The sequence below is a fragment of the Mugil cephalus genome, chromosome 18, assembly GCF_022458985.1.
Source record: "Mugil cephalus isolate CIBA_MC_2020 chromosome 18, CIBA_Mcephalus_1.1, whole genome shotgun sequence".
Classification (NCBI taxonomy): Eukaryota; Metazoa; Chordata; class Actinopteri; order Mugiliformes; family Mugilidae; genus Mugil; species Mugil cephalus.
Genome location: NC_061787.1, coordinates 6,871,640 through 6,897,246, shown reverse-complemented (window position 1 = coordinate 6,897,246; position 25,607 = coordinate 6,871,640). Strand labels below are relative to the sequence as shown.

General features: G+C 42.6%; 1 protein-coding gene across 1 annotated transcript; it reads left to right on the top strand.

The window, feature by feature from the left end:
- Positions 1 to 660: 660 nt before the first annotated feature.
- drd3 (dopamine receptor D3) lies at positions 661 to 24,813 on the top strand. Its single transcript, XM_047612121.1, has 8 exons — positions 661 to 1,151; positions 2,903 to 3,235; positions 7,773 to 7,885; positions 11,383 to 11,519; positions 13,855 to 14,048; positions 17,456 to 17,521; positions 19,251 to 19,626; positions 21,812 to 24,813. The coding sequence occupies exons 2-8, from the start codon at positions 2,945 to 2,947 to the stop codon at positions 22,006 to 22,008; spliced, it is 1,374 nt and encodes a 457-aa protein (XP_047468077.1). The 5' UTR covers positions 661 to 1,151; positions 2,903 to 2,944; the 3' UTR covers positions 22,009 to 24,813.
- The last annotated feature ends 794 nt before the right edge of the window (positions 24,814 to 25,607 follow it).

The window sequence follows — 25,607 nt, the reverse complement described above, 5'->3', positions numbered from 1 at the left end:
CTGTTTACTGCTTCTTGAAATGCACATTTCAACGGCTTTTTAATAGAATCTGAGGTATGACGTCGCTGTCAGTGTGTGTTGTTTATTAAAGATGAAAGTATCTGGGAATATGAACCTTGTGGTTTTCATTTGCTCCTCAAGTGACTGCTTAATGTGATGCTAAATTCCCCCCATAATGTATGGAAATACAATTAAGTCCCACAAGACGTCTATTGAATGTTCCATAAAAAAAATAAATAAATAAATTATTTTGCTGCAAGTTGAAACTAACTTGATCATAGTGTTAATTTGGATTTTATTTTCTCAGTGTGAAATGGAAGGGCTCCTGCAGGGCTGATTACATTTATCTTTAAATGCCATGTAGAAGACAGAAAAACGAAGCACATTGTCTGGAAATGTGTGATATCAGGCACAAGCTCCAGGTACTCATTATCTGCTCTGAGGTTTCCTTTTCTTCAGGCATTTCTTTGGGGAAAGGGTTATAAAAGGGAAGGTGCCAGAGAGGTACAGCGTTGTCCAAGTCCATATTTTTTTCTTCCATATATATATATAGACCCAGACTGACCTAATTTACGCTATGCCTTACAGATTCTCTCATCTGGTTTTATGAGGCCAACGTTAGGCTATTTTTACAAACGTCACTTCCAGCGAAGCACGACCCAGACTGGTTCAGGGTCATAGAGAGGATTGCAGCCAAGGGACAAGGACTTCTAACCAAAATGTGCGCAGGTGCAATAACTTATCTCGTAAAATGAACGCAGTCCAAACAGATATTTTGTGTGCTTGCAATCACTGGTCACTGTTGCTCGCCACGGCGTCGCTAAATGCCCAGAGGGAGACACCTGACGTCTCCGCCACGTACACGCGCCTGCGGTGGGGATGCAAAATCAAAGTGCAAAAGAGCTGAACGGGTGTTCACTGCCGTCACAGAGCCACGCAGGGCTGAGGGAAAGCGAGTTACGTTGGTGGTTCACTTGTGAGCTTCTCGCACTCGCATTCGCCTGCGCGCAGTGGCGCCGTGCGCTCCTCGATCCGGCTCTTTTCGCTCCGCTCCGCGCTTGGATGCAATGACCGGACAACTTTTAACTCCGCTCTGATGATGCTATTCCTCCATGGCATCTGATGAATTCTTCACCGGGAATCAGTAAAAGGTATTTAAGTTATTTTCACCTTCTTTAAATGTTTTCTTTTCTTCTCTTTCTCTTTTTTTTTGGGTTCCAGTATTTGATGATTTTTTTGCACCCGCTGTGGTTGGTGGTCAAATAAGAAAATCTCTTTTCTTTTCTTTTTTTCTCTCCCTCTCTTTTCCTGTTTTGCGTAATTATTCCCACGGACTATATTTGACTCTAACAATTTCTCGAAGCGTGATTGCGACCACCTGATAAAGTGCCCCAATCACGTGATTTAATTGAATTGTAGGATTACGGTTCGACTCAAATTAAGATTCCTCGGCAGCTGTAATAATTCCCAGATAACAGATCTCCTATTTGGCTACAACCTCTTATTAACTGAGCCACAATTAGTTCTTATCATTCCTGTGATAATGTAAATTGTCTTCAGGTTTTCTGTGCGGGCGGCGAAACGCCCTCCCCACGTTACTGTACACCATCCCTAATGACTTCAGCTGTGTGTGTGCGCTCAGCCAAGAAACTATACATGTATACAAGGCTATGCATGCTGAAGGGTCTGGTGATGCCCATTCTGTGCACACTTGTGGGAGGTCAGAGTTGTGCACAATCACAATGAGGGATCAGTGGTTAACATGAGGGGGAGGTGGAGAGCAAAGGAGTGAAGAGGACAATCCATTTTAATTAGCACTTGTTCTACAAGTATAAACAAACCTTTCACTGGAGCAGTATGCAACCTTGTATGCATAACCAGTGCCCTCGGATTAAAAAAACCACGAGCCTCCTTGTGTGTGTGTGTGTGTGTGTGTGTTAATGCTGTTTTCCACAAATGTTTTATGATTTGTCTTCCTTGTGACCTGTCGCACTGAATTTTGTGATAAAATCGCCGCCGCCCTTGGAGACTTCAAGGTGATGAGTGTTGGTGCCCGGCTTTCCTCTGCTTCATCACGTTCTCTTGTGGGGTAATAATATGATACTGGAGCCATTGAGGAACTGAGTGGAATCATAGACTGAGGAAATCTTTAAAAGCCTCCTGGGTTTGAGCCAGGGCTGAATGTGATCTGCTTTCCCAGAGTCTTTCTCCCTATTTCTGTCACTGGAAGAGAGGCTGGATAAGATGGATCAGTTTGTTTACCATCCGTACACAGGTGTGAGCATCACCACAGCGCTGTTATCTGGACGCAGGCCAGATAAAGAGCTCTGTGAATAAAGGGAAAGAAGGAGTGCAAGGAGCGGAGTGCAGGGACTCTCAGGGTTGCAGCACGGACTTATGTCCTCAATGAGCTATAGCTTCAGTGACGCAGACTGTCAGGCCCCCATCATCTCTGTGTTGCATCTCTTAGTTGTGGGTAATGGCCAGTTACAGGAAGGGAAGGGGTGCACTCGTAAGGAAGACTGGAACCATCGTAAATGCATCATACTACAGTTGAGAGCATGGATTTCTGCTGAGTCTTTAAGGAGGAGCCACCTAGCCATATCTCACTGAGACATCAGTATTTGCTTTCGTTTCTCAGCAGGACGAATAAAACACTGGTGCCAGCAGGAATCAGAGCATTACAGCCCAGACGCATATGAACCATAACATTTCATCCATCAGTCCATCTGAGCACTGTTGCTAAGAGGTAGTCTGTGTTTCCCAGTAGACTTCTGACATGAAATTATGCTGCAATTCTACGTATGCTGTACTTAGAAGATGAATGGGATGTGACAAGAAGAGGGGGGGGAGTCGGGGGCAAATTGGATAAGCACCGAATATGCTCTTTTAACCTGTGTAGGTTTGCCGCACAGCTCACCTCCCATGTCCCCGGCGAGTCTCCATGGCGATGTTTAGCAGCGCAGAGCGGCTCTGGAACGAATCGGACCACCTCGGATGGGACGGGAGGAACGAGAGCTTGGAAGCACCTGGGCAGGACGAGGGGGAGCGCAACTATTACGCCATGCTGTACTCCCTGCTCATTCTGGCCATCGTGTTTGGGAACTTGTTGGTGTGTCTGGCTGTGCTGAGGGAGCGCTCTCTCCAAACCACCACCAACTACCTGGTGGTCAGCCTGGCTGTGGCTGACCTGCTGGTGGCCTCTTTGGTCATGCCCTGGGCGGTGTACCTGGAGGTGAGTATCTGTATTTGCAAAGCTGGGACAAGAGAGGGCATTAATCTAGAGCAGTGGGTCCAAACCGTACCTTAGGGAAATTGAAGAGAAGGGAAAGGGAAATTCCTTGGTCACAGTAGCTTAGTTGAGCAAAAAAAGCACTCTTACAAAATAAAATAGAAAATGGTGTAAGCGGAATATGTACAGAATTATCATTATGAACAAACATTTAATGTCCTCACATTAAATAAAAATATCCATGAGTGGAGGTGTTTTTATGATTGGAGTGCAAGAGACTGAACCAAACTATTTTTCATTAGCTAGTTTTAGCTTAGCTTTTCAGCATTTTAGCTTCTAGCTAACTTTCAGGATACTTTTATTTGTTTTAAAGTGTCTATAAAGTCCCTGTAGTATTTTTAAACTGTTTGAAGCCTACTTTCCATTTCTTTTATGCAACTCTTTCAGCCATTCAGTGTAGCCACGACCATTAGCTCACTATTTTATTGACTTATCCATTACTTTTCGCTAGTAGTGATTTGTGAAATGCTTCAACAGTTTATCCAATAGCTAATAATGTCACTATTTACTTGTTTTCAAGTAATAATTTCTTATCGATTACAACCAACCATTAATATCTAATAAATTAAAAGGATTACCTCTAGCTATTTGTTATAATTCGTTTTAATGCTAGCTAACTATTTAGGTAATTTGTCCATAACTTTGCATATTAGCTAACTTTCAACTAGCTAGGTTCCTTTTAATGCTCTATTTAAACCAAGTGTTTAAATTAATCAACTATTAATGCATCACTTTTAGTTAGTAATTGCTGAAGGGCTTAATATTTCAACTTTTTAGCTATTAGCTAACGTGCCTGAGTTATTGATTATGGCTCTAAATTAAAAATAGAGTTTAACATTTTAAAATATTTGTTTATAACTTTCAGCTATTAATTTGATGCATAACTCAGTTGTGTCCTTCGTTTTAATTCATTATTTGATAGTTTTTCCCCATTAGCCACTTGTTGCTAACTATTTCAATACCTTTACTTGTTTTTTAGTTTTCACCAGTACTTTTAGTCACTGCTTACTTTCTTAAATTCTGATAATACATTCACTAAAGATCAACATATCATAAATGTGCAATCCCAACTGGATGTTTCCCGTCCCACCCGACTGACAACTACAGAAATCAGATCAATCTCACAGAGCTTTGATGGAAAGGCGATTAAGAAAGTCGCGAGAAATTACAGAGGATGTGGACGAGGATGAAACAGAGACGCTTGGCAGCCAGTGAGGAGCTGACACCGGAGAGGAGGAAGTTGTGTGGGAGATGCAAACAGAAAAGCTACAGTCAAATAAAAAAAGATGATGGTCATTTGGAGCTTATTATGTAGTGACAACTATGTGGGTGATCACAAGACAGTAATGATGATGAAAGGTATTTTAGTTAGTAATTGCTGAGGGGCATATTTAATATTAAACAATGACTTCATCTGCTCTGGGTAATTGGCAGAAATTCATATGTCAAAGAAGCAAATGAATCATCAAACCTTAGAAGCAAATAGTTACTTGCAGTTGCCGTTAATTTGTATTTGCACTTCACAGATTGCTCACTAATAACATAGTTTGCATGCTAATTATTCATTTCCCCAGCCTTCCTACTCGTGTTACTTGCTGTTGAATAACTCCATTAAGTGTACAGGCATACGTGACCCTCAGGCATCCGCATTTTATCAAAGTAATAAACTGCACTCCTGTCCTGTTTGTACGAGCACGTGCAGACACAGGCCTGTGAGCGTACGATAGCATCCTTGAAGGTGTTTGCCCTCGTGAGGCCGACAAAATCATTTTGAAGTTCATTTGTGTTTAGAAAGCGGCCGACCTCCTGCCCAAAGTCTGCTCCGTTTAATGAGAAACTCGGACTTCTCGCGGTGTGCAGAAGATTCAGCTGCAGGTCAACCAGAAGAAGACAATCATACTCAGTGAGCAGAAGCCGACAAATTAAAGATGATTACATTTTATGAAAGGTAAATTAGGGTAGCCAGGAACCTCGATGGGATTCAGTCATGAGTTTAACTTCTCCTGTGAGCGGTCATGCTGTAAGAGCATGTGCTACACTTTTCGTTTCCGTGTGCATCTCTTCACTTCAGATTCAAAGGGGGCTTACGGTCCCGTAAGGAAAAGGGTCATTAACGGCCAGTGTGCCACGGAAGTCCACTATCCATCAATTTAGCATAAATGTAAAGGTCAGCATTATCCTGGATAAATCCTTCTGCTCCGTGAGCAAAAAATCACTGGATCAGCCTCAGAGGAAAAGACTCCCAACACTGGCACTGCGAGCACCATCAACCTGCGAGCTCTAATCTGAAGGACAGGAGATTAGCTCGTGACCAGAGGGTTGCTGGTTTGCTTCTACCCGAAAGACGACAGACTATCGCTCTCCCTGCCCTCAGCGGGCACTAATCACGGCCCCTTGAGCAAGTCAGCTCATCCATGGAAGGTGCTGTTGATCTATGGCTCCAACTTCAACAGAGTGGTTGTATTGGCAGCGATGAGAGAGTGCTCACTTTTCACAATTCATCCTAAACGACGCCGCTCAGCCTCGGCAAATATGTGACCCGACTATAGCAACAGCTCCATTTGATGAGCGGAAGCAAGTCCTCCGTCAGGTCACTCGGGGTACTTTATTTGCTAGAGTATGATGAAACCTGTCAGAAATCCTTTCGAACGCTGTCCTGTTATTTTCCCCCGGCTGATAAAAGAAGCTGAACTTCAAATCTCAGGCCACTTTTCCAAACTACCCGTCTCCGTGACACTTCATCTCCTGCGTCTTAATAATTTCTGCACCTGCTGTGCCTTTACTCTGAGACAATTAGCACACTCCACTGATCAGAGTATAGATCGTTCAAGCACAGTCGGTAAGTGTTTGCAGAACCCCGCTGAGCCACATCATATTCCCACACTGAGTAGAGAAAATTAAATATGATCACGCGCCCCTCTGTGTTTCGGAGGGCGGCGGTGGGAGTGAGCCTAATAGTGCTGTGTACATAAACGACGTGCTGGGTTTGGAGTGGTTGAAATTAAAGAGTTTCTGCAGCAGCTTGGCATCGAGCCTCCATAAAGTTCGCAGGAGAGATTAAAAAAGAATCAATGCAGCAGGTTTAAGGTTCAGTGCTGAGTCAGTTTACTGGGCTGTATATAAAGATGGATAAACCATCCATAAGGACCCCTATAGGAGTTTTGAAAAGCAATTTCAAAGCTCAGTATTTGGCTTCGGCTTTTGCCATCTTGACAGAATCTAACTACACTTAATTTACAGTTAAATTAAAAAAAAATGTTTGAGACTGTCCCTAGTGGTCACTTGAGGAACTGCAGTTGTTGGCACTTCACCCAGAGGTCACAGCTTGGCACCACTTCAGCACAATATAACAAATACCCATTGTTTATACGGGACTAATCCTCACAGAATACGGTTTTGCAGATAGTATATGAAAAAAATTACAACTTGTCTGTTTTTTAATAACAGAAACCATCATTGTTTTATCACTTCTCGCATGTGAACACACTGCACGGATAAAGTCTGCTCAGGATTTGCGGTGTAGTTTGGAATTGGGGAACTAGGACACAGTGCCAGTTAAACCCCCCCTCATATCTGGGGGTTTGCTGTCCCATAAGCTAAAAATGTGCCATTTGCTCTGGAGCTGCAGAAGACACACAGAAAGTGATTTTTGTGCGAAATTGGTGGAATAACAGTTATAATTGGGACAGCATTTCCCCCACCTGTGAATCTCTTTGTCTTTGTGTATGTGTGACATCTTTGGTTTATGCTGTCTATTTACATCTTCGTATGTGCGTGTGAACGCCGGTGCGTATCCCCACGTGTCCCTCCTCCCTGCCGCCTCTCTGTGTAGGTAGGCGTATATTTTCATCATGCATTTGAGAGATTCAGTAGTGAGGGAATGGCACTTGGATCCCATTTATCTCTGTCAGACTGTTATTACCTGGTATTAGGGAGCTTAAGTGAAAGCCCGGCGTCCTGAGCTAGGACTCTGCAGGGGTGGAGGTGGAGATGTAGGGTGCGCAGGGTATTGTTGGGGGTTTATGTCCTTTTTCCGTAACAGAAACCCCCTTCAAGATAATGAGATGCTCTGTCACACAGGTTCCCTCCTTTGCCTTCCGCTAACAATATGCATGTTGTCCACCGTGACACCATCATCCCAGAACATTTACGCATGACTGCTCCAGAGCTGCTTGTGCAATCGGAGGCCAAGGCCTGTGACACAAAGACATGCATAAATCAGTCCAATTAATATCTCTATAGGTATAAAGTTTAATTCAAAAAGGTAGAATAAGGCTCTGACTTTGTGTGATAAGGTGCTTTCTTTATGCAGTGTGGACTAAATCATCTCTTCCGTGCACATTTTTTTTTCTTTTTTTTTTTCCGTTTCCTCTGCCTCTTTGTCAGGTGTACTAATGTGTTCATAGGTGCTTCACACTTCACGGTGAAGAAGGGGAAGAGAGACGCGCGTGTTGTTAATCTGCCCGTCTGTCCTGTGCAGGTGGTCGGCGGCGCCTGGCTTTTCAGCCGGCTCTACTGTAACATCTTTGTCACGCTGGATGTGATGATGTGCACCGCCAGTATCCTCAACCTGTGTGCCATCAGCATTGACAGGTGAGTGTGTAGTGTTAGCGCGTGAGTGTGCGTTCGCCTTCTCGCTGCAGTTACCATGTATGACTACAGGTGTTGCCATGACATCTCCACAGTAAATGTCATCCCGGGGAGATTTCCTTATTTCCAGCCCTTTGCTCTCCTTCCCCTCATAGATATTTTAAAGTTTGATGCAGAAAAACAACGTCGCAACAGTGGACAAGTGACAGGAGCTATGAGATTGCCTGTGCACCGTGTGGTTCGGGGTGTTTTAGAGCAGGAGTCTTCAACATTTTTCAGGCCAAGGACCCAAAACTGATGAGAGATTAAGTAGGGACCCTCTAACAACTATACATATTAAACTCACCGTAGTGCTGTTCATAAATATACATTATTATTATCATTTTGCATTCAATATTAAGCTATTCAAATTTAAATTTTTTTATTTCCAACTACAACTGCAACTACTGTAAACATAAACACACCTATATATCATCCACTGTTAGCGTCTCTTCTGCTAATATTGCAGAATGCGTCTGGGATTTCACCTGGTGACTGAATAGACTCTCAGCCAATTAGGAAGGTAGCTAACCCAACATAGTCGGGCGTGTAATATGCAGGCTTGCGATTGGCTCAGCAGCGATAGATGCGGGGCCAACTGTGTACAGGATGCTTAGATTGACAGGTCCCCTTTAGAGTGGCGCTCTGTGAGAAACGGTGTTGAGTCCATTTATCCCTTTACTGAAATATGTTGGATTCATGTTACTGTGCGTTTAAAGAAATTTAAATTTGTGAGGAAACTTTTAAAAAATATAGAAAAATGTGTAATCAACCAAAAAGTCTGCAGACCCCCCTACAGTACCTCCACGGACCCCCAGGGGTCGCAGACCCCTGTTGAAGACCCATCCTTTAGAGGCTAATAGCTGTGCATGTATTTGCATTAGTGTGGGAGGTGACTTTGTGAGATAAAATTTTTGTGCATCTGCCATTTACATTATTTATTTGCTTCCTGTATCAGAGTTAATATTTAATACTCCTCAGTGACATTTGAACTCGAAGGCATCAAGAGTTCAACTACATATAATGAATTAACTATTACATACGGCCTAAGACATTTTTATAATAACAACTGCTTGTGCGAAAGGGAAATCTACACTTAACGATCACGCTGCTCGGTGTGATAATGTTGTAATCATTTAGCTGCTCGCCGTCACACCCGCGGCTATAATATGTGCCATCGTCAAGGCGATTGTTTTTTTATCGAAAAAGGTGTAAAAGCCCACTGCACACTACTTGCAAGCAAATGTCAAGCTGGCTGCTGGACACTTAATAGCCGGCTATAACCATAACTACCAGGGGCGTAAATGCTTTGTTTGAACTTAAAATGTTCCGCTTGCAGTTGCGTTCAACAAATAAATCACCAAGTGGTCAAAAATGTATTCGAATGTGGAGACTGAGCTGAGAGGCAGATACAGTTCATAATTTGAGTGCTTTGAAACACTTTGAAACAGTTTACATTATTACAACTTAACTTTAACGTTTTTAATTTTTCAACATCAAGTATTTTTGTAAAATACTGTTGCTTAACAACCTAATAGTATGGTTTTAGGAAAGTTAGCTTTTATAGTCATCAGGCCAGAGGCAGGTTTCACTCTGGACAGGTCGCGAGTCACCAATCAACCTAACAAACACGTCTTTGGAGGTGGGAGGAAACCTGGTACTCAGACGCAGGGAGACCATGCAAACGCCACCCAGAAAGGCCTGAGCTGAACCTGAACCTGTGAGGCATCAGTGCAAACCAGTTTACATGCTCCATGTGCTTCCATAACATGGCACATTGCCATTTCTTGGCCCAAAGGAGCAATTGTAGTGAGTGCGAAGTTAATCTAATGAGGGAGAAATTCCTTTAAACCAAATAAATTGATTTGTTTACAACTTTCAGGACAAAAAAAGGTTTAAAAGTTAATCAGATTTAAAAATGAAACCTAAAGAAACTTAACTCACACACTTTAACGTGAACAAGAATAGTAGGTTAATCAAAGTGTAGTTTCAAGTGGATGTAATCCACTGCCATGACTGAAGCAGAAAACTGAGCGAGACTCACGCAAAACATTACATCACTTCAGCTACTACACAAATACACTTTTCAGAGAGTACATAATGCAGAGAGGAAAAAGCAAAATCTTGCACTCGGCTTCCGAACAGCTTCATCTTGATGTGGTCGTGCAGCCTAGAAGGGTTTCTAACCCATGACTTTTTTTTTTTTTTTTTTTCAAATATTCCAGCTGAGATTTGTGCTTCTCACTGAGTTGAAGTAATTGAACCAGCAGTGGCTTTTCCTTCCGGTCTCACAACTAAACAACTTCACTGTAATAGCGTACAGCAGCAACCCGTGAGTCGATGACAGGAATTCACGGCCACATCTTCTGTCTCTTTAATTGCATATTGTTAGAGGTCTGTTTTTGTCTTCGTACACAGATAATTTGCACCTGAGAGATGAAGTTATTTGGAGGCCTGTGGTTCCCTGTGATTAATTATTACATGAACCTCCACGCAAGCGTCACATGATTGAGAGGTTCTGATTTAGAGGCACCGGAGGCATTCTGTGTCGCTGATAATGTGCAACAAATCTCCTGCGTTACCTTTGTGACGCCTTTGTTTATTTAGGTATCGGCAGCGTGTGGTAGCGGGGAAGAATTGTTGCCTCTTAAAAGGACGAGTCAAACTGTATAAATACATCAGAGAGGCAGCTCTAGGATCAAACTTCAAGGTGAATTGTTTTTCGTGAAAGCACTTACAGTAGATGTTCGGAGCGGAACTAGCGAAACCCTGTTTTCGTCTCTAAACTGAAACCTTAAAGCGGCGCTGCCTCAATAAACCGCATACATTTATTTTCCACCTTTCCAGTTATTTATTTATTTATTTTTTCTGCGTCTCTGCTTTTATCCGAGGCGACAGCAGAACGGCAGGTGGGTAAAGACAGCGTAAAGCAGCGAGGGGAAAGTATTTTTAGCGAGGGCCCGCTTCTGTCTGGCTCCCAGGTTTCGCTCTGCATTCTGCCTAGAGAAGAACCAGAGTAATTAGTCCGATGAGGATAAACAATCATGGCAGTTATCTGGCTCTAAACAACATAACATCACATCCATTTTGGGTTGGGGTCCAGCATAATTGCCGCCTCTTCAGAGCCACTGGTGAACCTCGTTTTCCAGGGCTCATTATACACTCTTGGCATATAGTGTGGTGATTAACTCCTTAGACTCAAAGCCCCGCTGGGGTTATTGCTGAAAACCCAAATTGCCCATTCATAGAAATGCCTGGTTTGCTTCTACGTTGTAGGTCTTCATATCACCCCATTTTCTCCCAGCAGTGCATTTCTTGGTATCCCAAGGACGCTCTTTTTCCTCCTGTAATTACTCCATTTTTCTGTATTATATCAGCATTTTTCTTTGTTCAAATGTCACCACTTACCTTTTACACAGCCGCTTTTTCCAGAGGTGAGGACGCTCTAATTATGTGTGCAGATATACCGCAGTAGTGATGCCTGTCCTGTACAACACCACCCATCGCTCCAGGAAGAGGGTCTTTGCGATGATTGCCACCGTCTGGGTCCTGGCCTTCGCCGTCTCCTGCCCGCTGCTGTTTGGCTTCAACACCACAGGTCAGGTCACATACGTTTTCACTTCATCTTCGTCTCTAGTCGTGATGCCACGATGAGGACAGGCAACAGGCAAAACAGAATGCAAAGCACAGCTCGGGGTCAGAAGTCAATCTAGCTGCTTTCGAGGGTGCCGCTGGGATTTAAAGGAGCACTCAGCCTGTAAAAAGGCTGCGTGATGACCTCCGTGGCTCGGGCTCAAGGGTTGTCACGAGTGAGAAAATAACCACTGATGGTGGAGGCAAAGATTTTTTTTTTTTTGAGCCTCTCTCAACCTCGAGAATTTTAACCGAGAGTCTGAGGTTTTTCGCACGCTTCTCACAGCTCCTGTAGCTCCCATTCAATAAAAAGCTGCCAATTATGTTAATGAGATCCAATATTATCCAATCAGTTCGGCTAATTTAAACGAGCTAATTGTGGCTATTTAAACGTCTAGCAATCAGATGTGAACGCGGTTGAGTTTTCTGTTCATCTCGTCAAATTACATTCTGGAAAATGTATCACAGGAAATAAAATTGTCTCTTGATGATTACAAGTGCGTGAAAGATGAGGTGTTTGGTCACCTCTGTCTCGTTCTGTGGTAAAATCTTCCTACGCTCGTAGGTGACTATGGTCAAATATATTTCAGTACGCCCACTTCAAATGATGCTAAACCCAAACCAGCTAAACTGAGAAACCATGTAAGGGTAAGGAATGTTGTTCAGTTTTCTGCCAATAGTTTGAATAAAGGGTAATAAATTACGTCAAAGCTGGAGCACTATGCCTTAAAATAGTGTGCCTTAAAACTGTCCTTGGTTGGTATTTAGTTTGAAAAGTTTAAAACTATTATGGCATCTGGAATCACAAATGGTGCTAAACATGTGTTTAATTGGCATGAGGATTTCTCCGTAGTAAGGGAGGCAACTTGGCTCCAAAAAGTTCGAGAACCCCTGATTTGGGAAACTGAATTTCCAAAATGTTCCATTAAGATCTGACTAAGCTTCTCTGAAAAACAGGACAATAAATAGTTCTTTAAAGAACCAACAGGGTAAAGGGTCCTTGGAGAACTTTAAAAGGTTCCCCTGTGGCATCAATGCAAAGAACCACTTTTGGTGCCGATTTGAACCTTTGTTGTTAAGAGTGTACTGATCATCTTTTCAAGCTCTGAGTTCTGGAAATTGCCTTCAGACAGACTGTCATTAACACCCATCTAAAACTGCATGAATTATGTAGAAATGTATTACGTGCATAGGCAGGGAAACTGCCTCTACAGCGGAGACAACTTTTTAATATTTAAATATTGTTTGCATTGCTTTCTGATGAAAATAGGTTACTCTGTAGTAACAGAGACGCTGCCATATTGTCTCTTTGATGATTCTGAGGGATGTTTTTGGAATTATTCATACCCTTCAAAACTGAAGATTTTGCTCCGAGGACAAAGATCTTCTGTGAAGTGTTGAACAAGAAAATCCCACAACTGAACAAAGGAGAACGTGAGAGACATCAACCAGTAGCTATTTTAATTTCAATAGCCGTCGGGCGGAGACGCACGGCTGCATGCGCACAATTCACAGTGTTGGTGTAAAGCCATTTGTACAAGAAACAAGCGATTGGCGCCCATTCAACTTATATGGATCGATGGAAACCAGCGGTCAATTGCAGGAATCCCTCTGACTTGTCAGTCACCTTGCAATCTCATTGGCTGAAGCAGGTTCACATAAGGTTCAGAACCACTTGTGTTTTTCTAAAAGCAATGGATTGGGGGAAAAAACACATCAACAAGACAAAAGCCAACCACACGACTAAATAATTAGGATCTAGAAACTGACGGCAGTATGGACAGGAGCCAGAAATAGATCTGTCTCTTCTTGTTTTCATCTCTCTGTGATTTGAGCTATGAGGTATTGATCCACTAGGAACGTCTAGGGTAAAGCCCTAGTTTCTTCATGCCACTGCTATACAATATGCATTTCCCAGCTGCGGTCACCTGTCTTTTTTAAATTTTTTTTTTTTTTTTTTGCAAACAGCAATTTACAGCTCTATTAGTTCACTTGAGAGATTGGTCCATACACTATAATTATGGCGTCAACCGGCGTCTTCCCTTGAATTTACTGCCCCATTATTGTCAAATCAATCAAACCCCCATCTCGTAGTCATCAGTCTGATTATATACGTGAGCCGCGCTGTGCATGTCGGCATGTATGCAGAATATGGAAGAGGACACGTCGTGGAGGTCATTTTCGAGATGGAGATCGTGCTCCAGGGTCAGGGCTCAACTGTACATTACACCTTCTGTCTCTGTAACTATCGGGTGATTTCGCAGGTATTTTGCATAATGGTGTTTTCCCTCTTGTTGCAGACGACCCGATGGTGTGCTCCATCTCCAACCCTGACTTTGTGATCTACTCCTCTGTGGTGTCCTTCTACCTGCCGTTTATTGTCACTCTGCTCGTCTACATCCGCATCTACGTCTTCCTCAGGATGAGGCGGAAGAGGATCAACTTTGGACAGCCTAGCGGAAAAGTACAGCCCGGTTCCACCCCTCCATCTGTGGTGAGGCTCAATTGTGTTTCCTCCTTGTTTTTCCTTTGGTGATGCTTGCACACTATTACTGCACCATGGGATATGAAGAAATCTTTTATTTAAGTATTAATTATTAATTATTTAATTAAATGGCCGTTAGATAATTTAAATATGTCGTTAATTAGGACATTTTTTTGGACGCATGGTTGTGGTATCGCAATTTCTTTGTATTTCTCTGGCTCTTGACCTCTGACCTCTATAACCCACCAAGACAAAAGCATTTGTTTGAACTGCATCTTCAACCCCCGGAAGTCCACGGACGCTATGGTACGTCCAATCACATGACCAATTTAAGACGGCGTAGCAGCTAGCAGTGCTAACTTCACACTATATACAAGTTTTTTTAAATTGTGTAGTAAAACTAGACTTATAAATAATTTACGTCACACTTTTTCCTGGATATTACCATCATGTCGGTGCGCGTCTGGTGCACAGGAAAAACGGTGAAAAGCAAAACGCTAGTTAGCATAGATCGCTAGCCAGCTTCAAATGCTCCAAAACAAACAAAAAAGACACCCCCTTTTCCTATTGGTGGAAAAATGCATCTCATCAACCAATCAGGGAATGATGTGTCAGTGGTTGCTAAGGGTAGTTTTGTAAATGGTTGTAAATAGCTGTACAAAAATTGGTGATACATTTCCTGCATTTTAATTGAAATAGCTTTGTTGTTTGCTAAATTTGTAGATCAGCTTTTAAAATTTGATCTATAGCTTTGCATCCAAAGTCATAAAAATGGTTAGTTAAACTTGTTTGTGGTTTTCACAGAGAAAAATCTAACTTTTTCCTCCTCGGATTTTATGGTTTTAATGTGGTTTTAGGTACAATGTGTTAATACAACGTGTCAAAATGAAAAAATAATTATAAAAGGACACATGTGAGGTTGTGTTGAAAAGAATGATACCAAACTAGGCAATGTAAACCATTTTTAAAATGAAATATAAAGGTAGTCAATAAAAGTAGTCAAAAATGGCCAATTATATTCTGGATTCCAGAGGGTTAATTAAAATAAAATAAGATTAAGATCTTTAGGTATTTGGGATTAGTAGGACCTAAGAAGTATAAAAAAATACTTCAACTGGACGTAGGGATTATTTATCCCTACGTCTAACTGTATATTACAATTTAAATAATTAAACTCAAACAAGTACTTGTGAATTTGTTAAATTTTTATGTCATATCAAACAAGAAAAGTTCATATGTATAAATAAAGAAGTGTATTGACTCTTCGCTACGGGTACATAGCAGAAAAAAGTGTCTCGTTGTGAAGAAAACAGGGCTAAATGAAGCAGAATAAGCTGCAGCAAACCTAAAACTTAACATACTCATATGAGGACACTGGGTCTCAAGAGGTTAAAAAAAGGAGCTGCAGGGCTTTTCACATTAAATTAATTCATAAATAACTTATTAAGATTACATTTTTGTAGACAACCCTTTAATGATTTAAGTATCTTGGGCCTTTTCTTAATGACCTCTTGACACATATAAACTTTACAAACATGTATAAATCTAAACTTTTTTTTCTCCTTTTAAGAATATTTATTAATGGTTTATTAATAAAATGACCATGAGTGACTCAACTGCCAGGGAGCTTTTCACGATGCTGCTGTAAAACCTTTCAGATTTGATTGTGGTTAAACATTCATGGTGGTGCAGCTCGGAATAATTATGCTCCTGGTTCTTTCTGGATACAAGGTCTTCTCCTGGCAGTGTTTTTTATATTTCATGTAGATGCAGCCTCTCTCCCTCATTAACATTCACCCACTTTATGCACACTGATAATGACTTGCAAATTACAATTCACCTTTATATTGGACCTTTTCTGCAAGGCACACTCACTACGCATATACCTCACAAGCAAAAACCTCCCTAAAAGCCCAACAACGGGCTCTTTTACAGAGAAAAACGTGAAATGTAGTGCACAGACTGACCTATTAACTTGGCAGAGCTTTTTTTTTCTGGCATTCAGGAAATTTTATGAATAAGTTGCAGGAATCAGGGTTCAGAGGCAATGTCTGAGAAATCTCTGGACGATAATGTTATTATAGGAATACTACAGGAAAGCTGCAGGAGTTTGTGCGCTCTGTAAATGTAGGCTGAGAGCACAACAGGACGCGCTGCCGAACACGGGTCAGGGATGAAATGTAAATGCGCAGCTTGGCTCTGACGCGGACGTCACTGCAGAACTGAAGCTGTTCTTAATTAAAAACGGCCTGTCGGGTAAAAAACACTGAGTCTAATCAGGAGCCTTCTGAGCTCATTTGCACGACACTATATAAAAAGAAAAGAGAGGGAGAAAGACACAATAAGAACGTCTAAAAATAAATACATGCATATGAGACAGACAAGTCATCAGATATAGGGATGGTCAGATGTTGAATTGAGATGTTTTTTCAGGGCGTTATATAGCATATGTATATCACACACTATAGACACTATATTGTAATTGGATACAGCCACTGTGCAGCACGGCTAAGTGCAAAGGCCACCATGCAATCATGCAATTAATGCAGTTAATAAGCAAAATAAAGAGCATAATCCATGCAATATAAAATACAATCATGTAAAGAAATGGTTTGCTACGTGGATAGATTAAATTTTATTTCAGCCCATTAAGAAGCATCCGCTAATTTTTTTACCATTAGTGATTTTTGTGACAGGGGTGACGGCGGTTCCTCATTATCATGCAAATCCGAAAAATTTCTTCTCAACCAGCTGTCACTTGTTCGATCGCCTCCATCACTCTAATGTTTGTCCCACTTACGTCTATCACACAAATGACGTCTTTACATTAATAACCACGGGCAAGGAGACACCAGGTCATGTTCTGTGCATACGGATACGGATCAACCCTATTTTTAAAACATGTGAGACTGGGCACATAAAAAAAAAAAAAAAGACTGGATTCATTTCACTCTATTTTTTCCCCCTTGGGTGCACAGAAACGTACAGCAAGTCCTTTATTTTCACAGCCGGTTTCAGATAATGGGTTGTAGCTGAGCTCCAGTCGGTTTGGGATCTCACCCTTGAGAGGAGACTCCGGTCGTAAGATCCGTGCCCTGGAATAGTTGTTATGGGAAAATGTTTCTGAAATAACATAATAGGACAGGTACTCAGTCAAGTGAAGGAATTTCTAATATGAAGATTTTTAAGCCCCTGTGTTATTTTCTGTTTGGCTCATGAATGAAAAAAACAAAACAAAACAAAAAAAATTAATTCTCTTTTTCTGTTTTATCAGTGTCAGGGTTACTCAGGTTAGAATAATTGGAATTTTAATAAAAGCATCCTCCAAGATGAACAGAAGAGAGGTTTCAAATGACTGATGGGGGTTACGGTGGGATTGCACGTTTCCTATCATAAGCTTGTCTCTGATCCCCCAGGAGACCTGTCTGCAAGAAGAGACGCCCAAGGCGAAGCAAGACTTGTCACCTATACGAATTAAAGTGGTAGGTGTTATTTTGAACTAGAGACCCAACGCAACCGTGAGAATCTTGACTTATTTATTTATTTATTTATTTATTTATTCTGTGCTCTAGTCTTTCTGAACACACCACAGCCTAATGCCTGACTAACTCTTTCATTGTCTGTGTTGGCGTGCTGTAATGCGATGGTTCTGTTTTTAGGTTTTTAAGTGGGTCTGTCTGTGTGCACGCTCATGCAAACTTGAGTTGCAGGCTTCACTGTTCACTGTGTGTCTGGAAAAAAGGAGTCGCAAATCACATTTCTCTCACACGGTGCCTCGTGTTACCTGGTGACTAGTCAATCAGTTGAGCGGAGTCTGTGGGTGACGCACTGTTCAAAGACAGAGAATGTAACAATCTGTAATCGCCCCCCCCCCCTGGAAAAGCCGTGATGAGATGAGTAAGCATACCATAAAAAATTCATGTTTGTGGCTGTACTGAAAATACACAATGCATAATGACTAAAACTAGTTCATGACTCTTATTACTGGAAAGGGAATAGGGCTATTGGAGTTGTTAATTTCGTAGCTTTAGAAAGTGAGTGATGAAAAGAAAACATCCTATTACAACTAAAGTTAAAGATAACATTAGCGGGTTATACAGAGATAATGTGGCGCTGTTACTATCTGTGGAGCTTAAAAACTTGGAGTGGTGCTTTTAGTCTGTCTGAACAGCACTTCGGACATGAATTAGACATAACATCCAATGTTCTGAGTCTTATTCACCACTTGTGTAAGTGGAGTAGCACTCCGCTGCTAATATTTTCCACATGAGGTCAAGAAGGATAAGCTAAAGCTACTCTTTAACTGGATATTACAGCACAGATGAGGTTTGAGTACCACATTTAAACACTGAAACCTGCTGTAATTGACTTTTTTGACACCTGGCGCGTCAGCACAAGCTGGAAACCTTGAAACAAATTGACACAACATAACATTAGCGAGCTATTTGCGTATCTGCCAGCCTCAGAAAAAGATCTGAGCTTGTATTTCCGACACCGAACAAATTATTATGATCATTTTTAAAGTTCTGATTTGTTTTTCACCAACTGTATGAGAAAATGTCTAAAGCTAAACGGGCTTCTGTGACAAACTAGATATTTTGTGCTAGCTGCGTGCTAGCCTAAGAGCACACAACAGGTAGCTAGCTGCTAGCTGTTGCAGTTAGCTGAAGGAGTTGATTGGGTTTTTAATTTCTTTTTACTCGTGCTGTAAACTTCTTTTACCATATCCGTTCTTTTATTGACCTTTTGTAGAGTTATTGGTGGAGCCTGAGAACTTTTAATACTTTTTATAGTCAGCTTGTACGTTTGTTACATGTTACATGTCTGCGAAATTTTTGGTTTCGTTAGACATTTGTGTGTATTTTTTTTATTTTCCCACACAAATTTAAATTTCTTTAAATACACATGAACATGAATCCAACATATTTTAGTAAAGGGATAAGAAATAGCTTAATATTGAATGCAAAATTATAATAATCATGTATATTTATAAATAGCGCTAGGCCGAGTTTAATATAGAACAGGGTCCTCGTCCTGAAAAATGTTGAGGACCCCCAGTATAAATAAAGTGACCTGAACCTGAACATGAGAGTCATGTGTAAATCAAAACAATGGGCTCAAAGACACACAAATGCTAAACGCTAGGAGGAAACTGGTTGGTTGCTAACTAACACGTGTGCTAAGTATTCACGTCCCTTGTCATCCCTTCAGGAGAGCACAGAACTATCGGGTCCGTCCAAGCCCACCCTGCTCTCAGGATGCCTGTGGCGCAAACGCCCGAAGACGGGGCCGGTGGAGAACTCGATGCTGCCCCCGGTGGACACGCAGAACTACTGCAGCATCAGCCACGCCTCCTGCGGCCGCACCGAGCTGGACCTGGAGCAGGAGCGCGGGGAGCAAGGCCCGGAGGAGAACAACCAGATCGAGCTTCCTCCCGTCAGGATGAGCTGCGAGGTCAAAGATCTCTCCAACGGGCGAACGCACACGGCGCTGAGGCCGATATCCAACTCTCTGATCAACAGCTCGCGGTTCAGGAGCATGCACGCACGGGAGAAAAAGGCCACTCAGATGCTGGCCATTGTGCTCGGTGAGTAGTTGTTGCAAGTGACATAAGACGAGGAGAGTTAAATGTGACACATAGTGCAGGTGTAGATATATGGCGAGCGGTTTCTTTCATTTAGAGGGGAACTATTATGGCCAATTTCAGCTCTGTTATTGTATTCTGACTCCAGGCTCTTTTAGGCCCACACTCCCTCGAAGCCTATTTTTCTTCAGATTGGCAGGCTTTGTAGAAGCCTCCTCATCTTCTTGCCATTGTCAAGGTGCCGAAAGGGCATCGTTTCTCCACTATTATCTCTGAGCCTGTATCTGATCCAGAACGTGAGAGTGAGTGAACCGCACGAAACCCGCAAGAACAGAGATTGCAGCGATGTCTGTTTGATAAATATTACGGTCAGTTTCTGATTACTCTGTGGCATTTATTTGGACGCCATGGAGTACATCCGGAAGCCTGTAATGGTGCTCAAACAGACAGCTTCGTGAGAACGCTCAGCACAATGTTTGTCTTTGTGGGCGAGCTGTGCCTGGAACAGACGGCCATATAAAGAAAGAAGAAACATTGGAAACTTGAGTGTACATATTTGTGTGACAGAAAGGCTTAATATGTTTACTTTTCTTATGGACTTTTCTGCCACAGACTGTATACCGAATCACCAGACCATACAATACACTTGTTTACTCTGCGTGCATATGCATGTTTTCTGCAGAGCTGCAATATATCAAGCTAAAATGTCAAAAAAAAGAAAAAGATAAATCTGTCTGGCTGTGGGTCCACGGCGTGAATCTCCTGACACAGCTTCCACATGCTCCAATTATCAGCCAGGTTGCTTTAGGCCTGGTCCAGTTAGCTCTGGCACATCACAGATCTCACTGACAAAAAAACGTAATCGGAGGTGTCTGATCACATTACGCCGGTGTCAGTGAAAACTGTGGTGTGCACACTGAAGATGATCTCACTCCTGCCATCTTTCCACCTGACCACAGCTTTTCTGTGATGTTGTGACTTCAATTATAGGGCTTGAACCAAGCGTGTAATTTCGGCTGTACTGCAGTATTTACAGATTGTGGTCTAGCCACTTAACAAAGAGAGCGGCAGATTAAACGTCTCCATTGTTGGCTGTTGACTGTCGCTAATCTAAGGCTAATGCTAGCAGCTCAATGGAAACACTGGGCGAGAAAACTCTCTACAACTACAGCTAATTATTTCACATTACAATAGCAACGAAACCCAGCTTCGGAAACATGTGCTGAGGAGGTGGAAATAATGCAAAGTGAATAATCGTATCTGGGTCTGCACACACTTTGGTTCATATTTGAGCAAATAAGCACATTTCAATAAAGACCCTAGCACGCGGTGGCACGCACCAAAAGTTCATTTGGTGTTGTTTCGGCTGGCAGCGCACTTCTAAATTACTGCACAGCACAGCTGGCACATCTGTTCTGCACACTCCAGTACAGTAGGTGTCTCCTGGCAGTAGCAGAGGTAAGTATTTCAATCCCCCCACGTACCGAAAAGGAGCAGCAGCGGTTGCTTGATGTGCTAAACGGAGGAGCTGGAGGCTACGATGTGGGATTCAGGGACTCCCAGATGGCGCAGGGCTGGTGGAGGAAAATTGCTACAACAATTGAAAAAGATGAAATGTTGTGCAGAAGAATGCAAAGAACGCCTCAAGCAAATATTGAAAGCTTATAGCGCGGCGCGAACGTCAAGGCTTGTGCGCTGAGGGACCGATGTATCGAGCGTTAGCCAAGTCCTACTCTGACGCGGCGCATGAAGTACAACCTGTTTGGCGAAATGTTGCTTGGTGACAGAAGATAGAAGATAAAAAAAATGTTAATTTCTAATTTTTCTTTTGCATTTTTATTTTTGAAGAAAAAAAAAATCGGTATCTAATTACAACAAGATTGTTAGGCAGTGATTGTACCATAATTGCTAAGAGGAGGTTTTAGCAATCATGAACTGTGAATATGATTAACATAAAATGTCTTTTTCTCTCCCCCGTTTTCTTCATTTACTCCCCTCATTCACGTTTTTCCACCCACAAATTTACACCATAAACACGTTTCACATTATTCCACCATGTCACTGTTGTGCTCTACTTACTCTATTTATTTTCCATCTCTGCCCTATCCACCACTCCATCCGTTCCACTCACACCTTCAATTCCCCACCGTCCTCCCTCCCATGCCTCTCTGCTGTCTGGCTGCTCCAGGGGTGTTTCTCATCTGCTGGCTGCCTTTCTTTGTGACTCACATTCTGAACACCCACTGCAGGACGTGCTACGTGCCTCCTGAACTTTACAGCGCTTTCACGTGGCTGGGGTACGTCAACAGCGCCCTCAACCCCATCATCTACACCACCTTCAACATCGAGTTCAGGCGGGCCTTCATCAAGATCCTCAGCTGCTGAGGACGGGATGTTAAAAATTGAGGAAATGAGGCCGTGCACTCGTGCTACAACTCAGGCGTGGCCCATCCAGCAAAACGGCGACCACGGGGGGGGGGGGGGACACCGGTCGCCGTCACAGGAACCATTCAGGAGTTTTACAGTATACGTGGACCGACGCTGTGCTGTGCAATAAATGCAAACAAGAGAGGATTTTTACTTTTCTGACTGTTTCGAAGACTGAAACTTTTATTTCTCAACAGGGCTGGGATTCCATTTGAACAGTATTACTCCTCAAATGAGACTCTTTTTTTTTTTGTTTTTTTTTTGTTACAGTCTCAGTGATAGCGCAGGTTTTCATGTCTTTCATGTACAGTACGTGTACCTCTCACTGGCACACTCCTCAGTTCAGGAATTTCAGGTCAATGTAAGTTTTAAAAAAAAAACGCTGTGGAGCCAAAATGGAACTATAAAAAGCCAATAATTTAATCTCAGAGCTGCGGACCACTGCCACCGCCCGTTGTGGATTAAATAATGGTGATAACATCCCCCTCCCGTTCCTTCCTTCCCCACCACGGCCGTCAGTAACTCACCAGCGCACGTCAAAACTGACCCGCCGGAGAAATCGTATCGGTCCTCGTCAAGACGCCATTTTAAAGATATATTAATTATGTGGAGGCATTGTGCTCATTGTTGGTTCGTTAGGATTAAAAAAAAAAAATATGTGTGTTGTTAATGCACAGTGGAAGCATTCTCAGTGTTTTTTTTTTTTCAAAGGGGACTGTCTCTTTATTGGCAAACGTTCCCGTGATTTAAAGCTGCCTGCTGGGCTGTTCGGATGCAGGCAGGAGCTTTTGTGATCTTAACAAATCAAACAGGATTGTAATCTACGTGGTAGGCCGGTCTGGCATGGACAGAGTATTTACTGCAATGTGTTGTAAATAATAAAAAAAATAATAAAAAATCCAGGCTCGTGTATGTACATGTGTACATCCGAGCGCTGCCTGTGACGAAAGATGCCCCGAAGAACGTAGAGGAGCCTACGTGATATTTGCAGGACGAATGTGGCGAGACGAAAAACAAGAGAAGGAGATAAGAGGCAGCGCGAGAGTTGAGCGGTGAAACCAGAAAAGGGAAAAAATTAACCGAAGGAGCAAGGATCAAAGATGAGACTGTAGGAGGAAAACAATAAAAGGTAGATGGATGCTTAGTCGCTGAGGGAGGAAGGAAAGTAAAGGGGGTCTTTCTCAGCCTGCCTACCTCTCAGGCTCTCTTATTTCTCTCAGAGGCACAAACACCTGCTCCCCTGACACTTTGTGCCATTGCGTCGACTCAGCCTCGTTCCACTGAAACTGCTTATGATGATGACGCACCAGGTGTGTATGTATGTGTGCGAGCGCTCCCCCCCTTTTTTTTTTCTTTTCTTCATGGATCTTTGCATCGCAGTGTGGAACATCCACGTCGTGAACATCGTAACGCAAATGTCAATGAACCACGGCATTAATTTATGTTTTCCCTCTATATATATATATATATACATATATATTAAAAACAAAATAGCGTGGAGAAATAAATGCTTATCTACAAGGCTGCAACCACGACATAAAACAAGCTGAGGCTGAGTGATGATCAGATGAGGGGGTTTGCTCTTGTGTTCTTTAATTGAATTTGAATATGAATCGAGTTAATTAAAGATACATGTACTTATGGATTGTTTCCTGTGATTCAGAGGCAAGGACAAAAACACTAATTTATGTCATCCGGCGTAAAACATAAAAGGCCCTGCATTCATTCAGAGGCTGCCGTGTTCATCACATGCGACGGTGTGAAAAGGTAAAAGGAAATTGCGCATATTAAGGGGCGTCGATGCTCGTCTTTATCGGGAGCGACGCTTAAAAAATGTTTCACGTGTCCTTAAATGCTGCCAGAGGAAAGGTTACAGGGTCATTACAAACAAAAGAGTTTCGCCCCCTTTGGGATTATGTATGTGCTCATCCAATTTCATGGCAATCTGTTTTTACATTGAAAGACGTCTTGTGTGTTGACATGTTGTCCTGGAGGCAATGCAAGGCTAATGTAGAGCTCAGTGTCTACTGTTGGGTGGAAGACATCTATTCTGACGCCAGTTGCGTTTGAGTGGACAGTATTTCTGGGAGGTAAACACCAATCAGCCACAACATTAAAACCACTGACCGGTGACGCGAATGACACTGAGAAACTTTTAGAGATGTTACAGTAGATAAATCTAAAAGAAATTATCGCTAACTATTTTTTCCAGCAAATTTCTCAGCGTGACATCATTTGGAAAGAAATTAAAACCTTGGTTCCATACATGTCAGGCACGCAGGTGCAGGGGCGAAACGCTCACCCCTTCATGGTCGAGGTTCAGGTTCAGTCGTAATCTCCGACAGTGTTCAAAGCACACGCTGCCGTGCTCCTGCTGGTTCGTGTAGCCGCCTCAGTGCAGCTGAGCTCGCTGCTGGGGATTTGAAGCAAAGCCCTGCGCAATCTAAAGAGTTTTCTGTCAGGTCTTTGAATGGCGTGGCTGGTACGTGCGAAAGACTCGAGGGGACTAATGCGGAAAGCTGAATCGGTCTGATTAACAGACGATAGTGCATTTACAGTGCTGTGAATGGGGCCGCCTTGAAAATGTACATTTTATGACAAGGAGGAATGTAACTGCAGTGCTGTTCAAGCAAATGCATCAGTCAAAAGCGGTACATGACAAAGACGTCATTCTGTCGAGCTTATAGTCAGTTGTGAGAGTTAAGCAAAGTTTCTTTTTTTTCTTAATTTTGACAAAAGAAAATAAAATAATTTTTCATTTAAGGAGGTCATGCATTTTATTTCTGCTAAGAAAAGTTATGGAGCCTGAGGTCTAGAAAGACTTTTTCAATGTATCTCTGAAGCGAAGTGATGTACCAACCCACAAACGACCCTCATCAGCATCCTCCTGCTGCTGCTGCTGCTACCGGGGCAAAAACTGAACTGTTCATGACCTGTGTAGTGGGATAAAAAGATGCAAACTGATCTGGATCGACCCTCCACCGCACGCTGCGCATCTTAAACAAACTGTATCTGAGAGCTTTGCGCTGCGATGTACGTACACCGCAATTGAATATGAGCCTGGGCGGACGGACGCGTACATATTCTTTAGGGATTACATTATTTGCATGCACTGCGATGCGCACGTGACTTTGCAAGCACAAACAGGTGCTCGCTTTCTTTCCATCCGTGTGCATTCGTGTGGCCCTCTTGGCAGAACTTGTGTAAACGGGTCCAAGTGAGATTTCACAAACCGAGGAGCCCAGCGAAGAGTGAAAGGCAGAGGGAGGGTTTTATCCGCACTGCCCAGCGTGTTCGCTAGATGAGGACGACACGGAGGAAGGGGAAGATGAATGCGTCGCGGCGCTCGCATGTTTATCGGCGGGGCTCAGAAAGAAACGGAGGTTTGCTTGAGTGATGGTCGCCCGTCGCCTAATTACTCCGACGTGGTCAGACTGTCAGCGCGTTCGAAGGCTCCAACTTTTGCTCTCACGGTGACTGAGGAGGTAAAACGTGGAAATAAGTTAATGACACCAATCCAGCTCCTGCACCGATAGCGAGTCTCACCCTGCTCTTCC